The following is a 12020-nucleotide window of genomic DNA, read 5'->3' on the forward strand; positions in this document are numbered from 1 at the left end:
AATCACAGAGTTACAGCAAAACCTGGTTGAAGTGTTAAGACCCTATTAGTCGCCTCTTATGATCATGCAAGATAAAGAGTAAAGTTAAGCAAAATATATCTTTTATTAGACTCCCCAACCCCACAGTCTCAAACATCTCGTTTAATTGAAAATATATATTGCTCATGCTATTACGTGAATCTACTTGTCAAAATGCAAGCAATGCCACCTGTCTTTTTAAAGTATTTCACATGATCATCCGATAGTAAGCCGGCTTATGTGTAATATGTGTGGAGAGAACCTTACTTATGGGAGGGCTACATCCATGTAAAAAATACATAAAACCTATATAAATTATATGTAAATGAAGGCAGATAACAAATATTTCATATTCAAAAAGATGAATAAACGATTAGTCAGTCTTAATTTGTCAATGTCTTAATTACTTCCGGTGTAAACAAAAGTAGAATTAATGCAGATCGCTGCTTAGGGCATGATAAATTCACAAGATTTTGAGTTGATTTGTTGATCATTTGATGACCGAATATTTGTTCGGAAGGTTGACCAAATATTCGAATACCAAAATTGCTATGCTTTGCCATCCCTAGCAAGAATATATACACATATAATTATAAAGGTCAGTCTATGATAATTATCTATATACATGAGGGAGGATCAACATATGGTTAGAATCATGATAAAGACTCATGCAAGGTTTAATCAATTTATATGTATACTTTCGAGTTAGGCGCATCACAAGGTGAAATGTGCATTTTTTGACTATTTCAGGACCATAACTCTGGAAATAGGGGGCGGAGCCAGATGAAAATAGGAGGTGCGCAGTTCATATCATGGTAAGACTCATGCAAGGTTTCATCAATTTATATCAAATACTTTTTGAGCTAGGTGCGTCACGAACTTCGGACAGACGCACGCACACATGGACAAGACCAAATCTATATGCCCCCACCACTCATGTGGGGGCACAAAAACTATTTAAGTTTCAAGTCAACAGCTTTGATAGTAACAAAAGTATTTGACTTATCAAAAACTTTAACTAACGGCAATGCCGACACCGAGGCCAGTGCAACAGCTCTACTTTTTCTTCGAAAAGTCGAGCTAAAAATGGGTAGTACAAAACTTTCAACAAACTATTTTTCTTTTTTTTCTTCTTTTTTTTAATTATTTAACTTTTCAACAAATAATTTTAGTCTCAAGTATGTTACAAACAATGACACAAAGTTTGTTGTTTTTTTACTATAGAACAGAATCATATAAGAGGTTGTTGTTTGTTATCCCCGCCAAAGGCGGAGGGATATAGTTTTGGCATTGTTCGTCTGTCCGCAGCCAATCTAGGAAGTGGTTGGGAATATTTAAATAAAACTTCATATACATCTTCAACACAATAGGGAAATGCGGCCCGTCAAGTTTCAGTCAAATTGCCCAAGTAACACCAGAGTTATGGCCCTTAGAAGTTTCTAGTGTTAACTATATAGGGTACTATAGATATGGCAATTTCTGCTTCATAACTTGTGACATATTTGACCTAGAACTATGAAACTTAAACTGAATTTAGATTACCATAATGTGGTAGTGCACACACAATTTTGTCAGGATCTCTTTTGTAACTTCAGAGTAATTGCCCTTTATTTAAAAATCCACATATTTGTATATAACAAACTAACAAATTGGTAGAATTTCATTAAACTTTTTTCATTTTTTTTCCATGAACATTTATTATAAACATGTGAAGCTGTATACACCCCCCCCCCCTCCTCAAAAAAAAAAAACAACAAGATATAAAGTACATTTACAGTGTATAGTACAGAAATATAAAATATTAGCTACGCATAGCTAGGTAACTCTTGTCTGTTTTATTAAAATCTCTTACACTGAAGACCAACGTCCAAGATTCCCTACACAGCTTTGTCATATTGTCTATTCCATTTCAAAACTTAAAGCATGGCACTTTTATAATACCTTATTTCTATCCAAGTCCCAAGCGTCACCTAGGTGTACTGGTGCGTGATGGTATCTAGAGACAAGGATGGCATCTGGTTCTATCTCCGAGGCGTAGTATACCTCTACGTCTAACCCTAACTCATCTAACACTAGCCTTCTGCAAAATATTTATTCACACTACAAACTCTTATGCACGCACCTAACATTAAACAACAGATGTTGGTAAAAAATATGTAATTATCAGCCAACATGACAGCCTGTCGGATCTACCTGAAAACATAATTTTCAGTTATCACAGTACTTTGTCCATATCCTCAGATCTCTATATACAATAATTTAGCAACAGTAAATGGCCAGTCATTCCACAAGTCTTAACACTAGTACATTTGATGGTAATCTACTTTATTCAGCAAGCATCTGCACTTTTCTCTAGCTGACAACCTTGAATATCTTTAATGTATGCAAATAAAGGTAATGTTGAAAGCCCTTAAAGATCTCAAAGAAGTACAAGAAACTATAAGAGTGTATGAATCTGTTGAACAATGCAATAGGGAATTCCCTGTAGTTTGACACACTGACTTAGATTATAAAACCACAGTAAAACATTTTATTAATTTTAAAACAGCTGTAGGCAGTAGCATTCCAAGACCTTTTTCAGCCTTTACTGACTTACGGTATTATTCCTGAACTTGCAGGGGCAGTATTTCCCAAAAAGGGGAATCATCCTGTAAGTCTGACTGGCATATGCCTAATGTTCTCTATTGCTTTTTTTTTCTTTTTTTGCCAAAACAAAGTCAACCACTGCCAGACCTATTAATTGACCCTTTAAACTGACCAACAATGGGCAAAAAAATACCCAAACATCCTTCTTCAAAAGGGTAATAAACATCTTGAATCAAAGAAATAATGCAATGAACTGTTTACTCTGTTAACCAAAAGCACATGATCCACACAAAATTGCAAGTAAGATGTGTATGCCAGTCAAACATTTAACTCACCATAGACATTAGTGGTCAATGAAGGCACTGACTGCACTGGCGTAAACTGGATAGTGTACCTATATTGATGGCATACACATTTAAATAGCTGGTTGGATGGCTGTATGGTATTAGGCTTTGGGATTATGAACTATCTGTATTTACCTGTTCCAATACCATCAAACATGGACAATACTCTCAGCTTTCTCTTACTGTTTGTCTTCATGTACTGTAAATCATCACACTGAATAGCAAAATACAATACAGTCATCATAACTACAACAGACAAGGTAAACTGATCTCAGCAAGATAACAATTTGTCTGAATCACTCATTGTTCTTGGAAGTATATTTATCCAATACATACCATTTATGTTTGGTTGTAAGTCACACAGAAACAATTTTAGGATTATTATAGCAACTTCCCAGCTTTTGATGAAGGACTACTGTTTTTGAGAAACACATGATTGCTAAGTTTCGCACGACTTCACCACAAAAACAACAAGAGGGCCATGATGGCCCTATATCGCTCACCTGTTATCATTGCACTTGAGGACAAGAAGGTCCTCAGAAAAAATATCAAAGTCAAAAGGACAGGAACAACAAAGAGAAGAAATTTAACCAAAAAGAAAACAAAATTCTTACAAGGTACAGATATGTCAAAATACACCTAAAAATTGGAGGTACCATCCATGTTGTTTCACAGAAAAGTGGTCTCGGGTTTTTCCCTACAGCCAATAATAAAAAAGTTACTAAAAATAAGCTATTTATAGTAACATAAAAGGGAAGTAATTAAAAACAAGAGGACCATGATGGTCCTGAATCGCTCACTCTTCCCACATGATCCAGTTTGAGTATGACGTCGTTTTTTCTATTATTTGACATAGTGACCTAGTTTTTGAGCTCATGTGACCAGTTTTGAACTTGACCTAGATATTATCAAGATAAAAATTCAGACCAACTTTCATGAAGATCCATTGAAAAATATGGTCTCTAGAGAGGTCACAAGGTTTTTCTATTATTTGACCTATTGACCTAATTTTTTAAGGCACGTGACCCAGTTTCGAACTTGACCTAGATATCATCAAGGTGAACATTCTGACCAATTTTCATGAAGATCCATTCAAGGGTATGGCCTCTAGAGAGGTCAGAAGGTTTTTCTATTTCAAGACCTACTGACCTAGTTTTTGATCACAGTTGACCCAGTTTCAAACTTGACCTAGATATCATCAAGATAAATATTCAGGACCAACTTTCATACAGATCCATGAAAAATATGGCCTCTAGAGAGATCACAACGTTTTTTCATTCTTTGACCTACTGACCTACTTTTTGATGGCACGTGACCCACTTTCGAACTTGAACTAGACATCATCAAGATGAACATTCTGACCAATTTTTATGGAGATCCATTCACAAGTATGGCCTCTAGAGAGGTCACAAGGTTTTTCTATTTTTAGACCTACTGACCTAGTTTTTGACCGCACATGACCCTGTTTCGAACCTGACCTAGATATCATCAAGATGAACATTCAGACCAATTTTCATACAGATCCCATGAAAAATATGGCCTTTAGAGAGGTCACAAGGTTTTTCTATTATTTGACCTACTGACCTAGTTTTTGGCGGCACATGACCCACTTTCGAACTTGACCTAGAGATCATCAAGATGAACATTCAGACCAACTTTCATACAGATACCATGAAAATTATGGCCTCTAGAGAGGTCACAAGGTTTTTCTACTATTTGACCTACTGACCTAGTTTTTGACCGCACGTGACCCAGTTTCGAACTTGACCTAGATATCATCAAGATGAACATTCAGACCAACTTTCATACAGATCCCATGAAAAATATGGCCTTTAGAGAGGTCACAAGGTTTTTCTATTATTTGACCTACTGACCTAGTTTTTGAAGGCACGTGACCCAGTTTCAAACTTGACCTAGATATCATCAAGTTGAACGTTCTGACCAATTTTCATGAAGATCTTGTGAAATATATGGCTCTAGAAAGGTCACAAGTTTTTTCTATTTTTAGACCTACTGACCTAGTTTTTGACCGCACGTGACCAGTTTCGAACTTGACCTAGATATCATCAAGATGAACATTCAGACCAGCTTTCATACAGATCCCATGAAAATATGGCCTTTAGAGAGGTCACAAGGTTTTTTCTATTATTTGACCTACTGACCTAGTTTTTGAAGGCACGTGACCCAGTTTCGAACTTGACCTAGATATCATCAAGGTGAACGTTCTGACCAACTTTCATGAAGATCTTGTGAAATATATGGCCTCTAGAGAGGTCACAAGGTTTTTCTATTTTTAGACCTACTGACCTAGTTTTTGACCGCACGTGACCCAGTTTCGAACTTGACCTAGATATCATCAAGATGAACATTCTGACCAATTTTCATGAAGATCCATTGAAAATTATGGCCTCTAGAGAGGTCACAAGGTTTTTCTATTTTTAGACCTACTGACCTAGTTTTTGATGGCACGTGACCCAGTTTCGAACTTGACCTAGATATCATCAAGGTGAACATTCTGACCAACTTTCATAAAGATCCCATGAAAAATGTGACCTCTAGAGTGGTCACAAGCAAAAGTTTACGGACGGACGGACGGACGACGGACGACGGACACCGCGCGATCACAAAAGCTCACCTTGTCACTTTGTGACAGGTGAGCTAAAAAAACAATTATTGTAAGTGAACAAAAGAAGGATCTGCCAAATAAATCTGTTGACATAAATGAAATTTCAGATCAGTATCTTCATTAGTTAGGGAGATATACCCATTTTAATTTGAAATAAAGGGAGGTAATCTGACATAAAATCAGTCCATAGTTATCTACCCTGATTGGCTCAGTCCAACTAATGACAATAATGAAATTTCAAATAAGTCCTATAAGTACTTACTGATATAAATCCATTTTGATTACTATCAGGGGAGGCAATCAGATATAAAATAACTCTGGAACCTACGATTGGATCTGATTTGTCATGGAATCCAAGATTTATTGTTGTTGAAGATATTTTGGAAGTTTGTATCAAATAAAACCAGAAATGAAGTATCTATATGGCTGCAAAAGCCAAAATAGTCAATTCTGGACCTTTAAAGGGCCATAACTCTGGAACCCATGATGGAATCTGGCCAGTTCAAGAAAGGAACCAAGATCTTGTGGTAATACAAGTTGTGTGCAAGTTTGGTTAAAATCAAATCATAAATGAAGCTGCTATTGTGCAGACAAGGTCAAAAGAGCTAATTTTGGCCCTTTCAGGGTCCATAACTCTGGAACCCAAGGGGGGATCTGGCCGGTTTAAAAAAGGAACCAAGATCTTATGGTGACACAAGTTTTGTGCAAGTTTGATTAAATTCAAATCATAAATGAAGCTGCTATTGTGCAGACAAGGTCAAAATAGCTAATTCTGGCCCTTTCAGGGGCCATAACTGTGGAACCCATAAAGGAATTTCGCCAGTTGAAGAAAGGATCTAAGATCTTATGGTGACACAAGTTGTGTGCAAGTTTGGTTAAAATAAAATCATAAATGAAGCTGCTATTGTGCAGACAAGGTCAAAATAGCTAATTCTGGCCATTTCCGGGGCCATAACTGTGGAACCCATAAAGGAATTTCTCCAGTTGAAGAAAGGATCCAAGATCTTATGGTGACACAAGCTGTGTGCAAGTTTGGTTAAAGTAAAATCATAAATGAAGCTGCTATTGTGCAGACACGGTCAAAATAGCTAATTCTGGCCCTTTCAGGGGCCATAACTCTGGAACCCATATTGGAATCTGGCCAGCTCAAGAAAGGAACCAAGATCTTATGGTGATACAAGTTGTGTGCCAGTTTGGTAAAAATCAAATTATAAATAAAGCTGCTATTGTGCAGACAAGGTCAAAATAGCTAATTTTGGCCCTTTCAGGGGCCATAACTCTGGAACCCATGATGGGATCTGGCCAGTTCAAGAAAGGAACTGAGATCTTATGGTGATACAAGTTGTGTGCAAGTTTGGTTAAAATAAAATCATAAATGAAACCTCTATCGTGCAGACAAGAAATTGTGGACGGACGACAGACGAAAGGCGATCACAAAAGCTCACCTTGTCACTATGTGACAGGTGAGCTAAAAAGTGATCTGCTCATTTGCTGTGCCTCGTGATATAATTCTTTCGCATCTACACTCCAAACAGTGATTTTATTCAATGACAAATCACTGTTTGGGATATATTATTTCTTAAACATACAAAAATGATATGAAGTCTATCTAAATGACTAGCAGAAATGTAAAATATATTACCAAAGGGACTTGGCCTGCTTGGAAGAACTTGACCAGCTCCAGTGACCAGTCTTCCTGTGGAACTAGTCGGCCATGAGTACAAGTAGAATACTCAGTACATAGGAAACAATTCCAGCATTTGGCATCCTTCACCTTTAATTACAAGAAAATGGAAAGATAAAAAACCTCTTGAAGTTTGTACATATTTCATGCATACTTAACAGTGTACTCATTGTACACAGTTTGTATTTATCTACTATAACAGTAACAAGAGGGTCCTAATAGCCCTAGAGTGTTCCCCTCAATTTTGTAGGTGGCTTAAAGAGTTTTGGTAAAGGGTCAAAGATGAAAAAGATCAATAAAATTAAAAAGAAAAAGAATTAGGGCAGTGGATTTCTGAGAACACAACTTTTACATTTTCTTCTTTACACCTATAGAAACATTAAGATGAAAATGAAATATACCCTCTGATGACCATGTTTCTGACAAAAGCAAAATAACATGATAAAATATTGATATAGGGTCACCAAAGAAACATTTCAAAACTTGAACAGTGGTGTTTGATTTTTTTTTTGAAACTCTGGCACCATGTTTTTTCATGTATAAAAAAACTAATATTCCTTGAGGAAATTCCCCATCCACTCCAAAAACATTTCTGTGAAATTGTTTCAAAATTGAAATAAGTGACCTGAGAGAATATGCCACTTGAAAATATTTGTATTATAAGCTCCTGTGGCCATGTTTTTTATGGATCTCGAAAAAATGAATACTCTTGTTGAAGAGTCCTCCAAGACATAGTTCATTGACACTATTTCAAAACTGGACAGGTGGTTAAAAAATGAGATGCCATTTGAAGGCTTTTTCTATTTTTTGATCTGGCTACCATGTTTTTTGATGAACTGGAACAATTTGAATTAATGTTGATAAATAGTAACCTAAAAAAGCATTTTGTGTAAAGTTATTTAGAAATGGGCAAGCAGTTTCTGATAAGTTTGTTTTTGTTGAGTTTAATGTTGCACCCACACAATTTTAGGTCATACGGCGACTTTCCAGCTTTTGTGGTTGCAGAAGACCCCAGGTGCCCCTCAGTGCATTATTACATCACAGCACAGGAGTCTGAAATTCTATCAATAAGACCATAAAAGTCTATCTTTACAAAGAATACCCCCTATATATATAAAATAAACACCAGGAATGAAACGTCAAAAACCCAGGGTCCCCTGAAAATACGCAAGGAACACAGGGTGATCGCAATTTAACGAGCGTAGTTAAGAAATAACACTAAAATACACCTACCACACCCGACAACATTCAAATCTGATACACTTTACAAGAGTAATCAGACATTTTCTGAGGTTTTCTGAGATTTTCAACTGTCGCCGAAGCCATTCGCTGATGTCACAACAACAGCAACAATTACAGCGCCGAGATAAAGATAACATACTTATTTTATCCTTTAAAATTTGTACATCGAGTAAATAAGTATTAGAATATTTATATGTTTACATCAGTCTATAATATCCACTAGATTTCTTTTGCAATAAAAAGATAATTTACAAAATTTGATTGGGAAAACCCGTAAAGGGAGGTTACTCTTGGGATAAGCCATTTACAATGCAGCGGAATATCTAAATTTCAGTAGTAAAATCCGATACTTGGTGTACAATGACTTTTTTATATGAATAGAGCAATATGAAAAAAATGTCTGTTATGTAATCTGAAGGTAAGACAGTACGGGAATTGATACTTTCTAATTCTATCCCGGCGCTGTAATTGTTGTTATTGTTGTGACGTCAGCGAATGGCTTCGGCGACAGCTGAAAATCTCAGAAAACCTCAGAAAATGTCTGATTACTCTTGTAAAGTGTATCAGATTTGAATGTTGTCGGGTGTGGTAGGTGTATTTTAGTGTTATTTCTAAACTACGCTCGTTAAATTGCGATCACCCTGTGTTCCGCGCGTATTTTCAGGGGACCCTGGGTTTTTGACGTTTCATTCCTGGTGTTTATTTTATATATATAGGGGGTATTCTTTGTAAAGGTAGACTTTTATGGTCTTATTGATAGAATTTCAGACTCCTGTGATCACAGGCAGGCACTTGGGTAGAACCATCAACCTTCTGTAAGCCAGCTTGATAGCTTCCTCACATGAACAATTCAAGGCCCCAAATGAGGCTAGAACCCACATCAGTAAGGGGCAAGTGATTCATAGTCAGCAACCTTAACCACTCAGCCACAGAGGCCCCTTTTCTGATAAGATTTTTAAAGTTTTCCATGATAGCCATTCACAGACAAATAGCCCCACCTCTTGCTGCCATTTTTGACTTGAAGGAATTCAGAAGAAAGTCACCCAAGAAGCACTGCTGTGAAATTAATTTGAAATGTGGCCAACTTATAATATCTGAGGAGCAGATTTTTAGTTTTTCTTTTGAGTTGCACTGGCAACTAAAATTCTGCATGGCTTTCCCAGATTTGAAGGAATCTGAAAGGTGACAACTGAAAGAACATTCCTGTCAAAGTTCATTTGAAATAGAATAGTGTTATTCTTTACAGAAATTGTGATGAGCAGACAGACATCCAATTATCTCAAAGTTCATCATAAACACGTGAACTAATAAGCATGATCAGGACTAAAATGAACACACTAACACACAATGAACTGAAATAAATTAACAATTAAACGTCTTACTGGAAAGGTTAAAAATTTATATATCTATTTATGTTAAACCTGAAGTGCAAACGAGGAAATTCAATCTTATTAATTTTGTTAATTACCTTATTACTACCCTTACACATGTTGATAAACTACACTACAAAATTAGTATCATTAGTATTCTTGTTAAAGAATGACCAGTACATGTTGATCATTTTACACTACAAAATTAGTATCATTAGTATTCTTGTTGAAGAATGACCAGTTCATGGTAATTTACGTTTACTTACATATTTCACTGTGGTGGGACTAGAGTGCCTAGCTACACAAATGAAGCAATATGCTCTGAAATATATTGAATACCAAGCAAGTTATAAATTCATTTCTGGTGCTTGTCTCTCTGAAATACAGGTTTTAAGCCTTTTCACAATCTAACTAATTATTAGCTTTATTTTGATTAACATTTGTAACATTTCATTAAAACATGTTTTACAACAGTGTGCCAGCCAATCGAGCTAGCTCAGTAGGTTAAACACATATCTTCCAATCAAGAGGTCAAAGGTTTGAGTCACAGGTGAGGTATATGTTCTCCACAGTGAGTGACTGATGAGTAAACATTCAAGGATGTTTGTCCTCAACTATTCATTCATGTAAGGAAGTTGTTGCTTACATCCAGAGAAAATGTTAATACTGGTATTCCAGTAATGTTTAATCTAGGAACATCGGTTTGGTTAATTAATCGACAGACATATTTAACTGAAGCAATATTCTCAACATTATGTACCCAGTTGGAAATAAAGTCCATACATTTCTTGCGTTGTGCACTTCCTTTAAAAAGTGGCTTATACTGACTGCAAGATTCAATGAAATCCCTTCTGAAAACTCCTGAATATTTACCCTAGACAAGCCTTATTTATAATTCAGCAATACTTTGAGAAGATTAATGGTTCATGCATACACTGCACTTTCTCCATCTATCATTGTTTCAATGGTTCATACATACACTGCACTTCCCCCATCTATCATTGTTTCAATGGTTCATGCATACACTGCACTTCCCCCATCTATCATTGTTTCAATGGTTCATGCATACACTGCAGTTCCCCCCTCTATCACTGTTTTAATGTGTATAAGAAGTGCATACTTTCCACATAGTATATCATCACACACATACAGGCTTCCTCCCTCTCCACATATGCAACAAAACATCTGAAATACAAATAGCTTGGTTCCGGGTATGTCAAAGAATGTGACAAAGGGTAAATGTTGATTCTAAAAGAAACACTATGTTCATAAAGAGAAAAGTATAGAAATTTTAACAAGATCAAGGACCATAACTACAGTGATAGTCCAACTTGTCCATATTCTTGGTGCAATCATGAAGACTGCTCATTAAAAAAGTAATATGGAAATTTTGACTAATTACAGGGACATAACTCTCAACATCATTTCAGCTGCATTGTTGATTACTGCATTTGTTTGTGATCTTGAAACCATCTTTTGTCAACACAACCTTTAATTAAACTGTCTGAAACTACTCTGAATATTGAAAATGTGATAATCTTTTAGACAAAAGTTGTTTTCTCCTCAGAAATTGAATAATCTAATTTACTTTTGTAAAATATGGACCTATAAAGCAAAATCTAGCAGACTTAAGAATTGTTTTTAAATGTTACAGCAATAGAATGTGTGAAAGTAACATGCAACTTTGAAACAAGCAGGTCATAGTGGTCCTAAGTCACACCTGACCCTGATTGTTTGACCCTGACTATATTTTAGACACACTGAATTATGTCTGAAAACAGCTGTGTTAAGTATAATACTAAGTGGCCCCTAAATGGCAAAATAAAAGAGAGAATTTAACAATGATGACCATGGTTCATGAAGATCCACCATGCAGTTTGTGAGTAATAGTCATTTAAAGGTTTTACTCTTTATCTTTAGCATACCCTAAAAGGGGCCAAGGATCCCATTTGAACAAACTTAGAAAAATATCTTAACAAGAGCTCTGCAAAGTGGGGCAATATACACCTGAAGAGTTAAATCAGAGGAGGACGGAAACAAAATTTAAGAACAAGAGGGCCATGATGGCCCTATATTGCTCACCTGAGTACCATTGCTCTTAATGATAAGATCAGGTTTTGACACAGATCACATAGGCATACACATTAAAA

General features: G+C 36.0%; 1 protein-coding gene across 1 annotated transcript in view; it reads right to left on the minus strand.

Annotated features, from left to right (window-relative positions):
- Nucleotides 1-3083: 3083 nt before the first annotated feature.
- Nucleotides 3084-12020, minus strand: part of LOC128554293 (uncharacterized) — a gene marked incomplete at its 3' end in the record, with an annotated part of 52381 nt that continues 43444 nt past the window's right edge. The window contains exons 9-12 of the mRNA XM_053535550.1: nucleotides 10991-11055; nucleotides 10137-10191; nucleotides 7217-7348; nucleotides 3084-3162 (exon numbers count right to left, since the gene is read on the minus strand). Of these exons, the coding sequence (XP_053391525.1) occupies nucleotides 3084-3162; nucleotides 7217-7348; nucleotides 10137-10191; nucleotides 10991-11055 (331 nt within the window). The remainder of the gene's footprint in view (nucleotides 3163-7216; nucleotides 7349-10136; nucleotides 10192-10990; nucleotides 11056-12020) is intronic.

This window comes from Mercenaria mercenaria, unplaced genomic scaffold (assembly GCF_021730395.1).
Source record: "Mercenaria mercenaria strain notata unplaced genomic scaffold, MADL_Memer_1 contig_4910, whole genome shotgun sequence".
Lineage (NCBI taxonomy): Eukaryota > Metazoa > Mollusca > Bivalvia > Venerida > Veneridae > Mercenaria > Mercenaria mercenaria.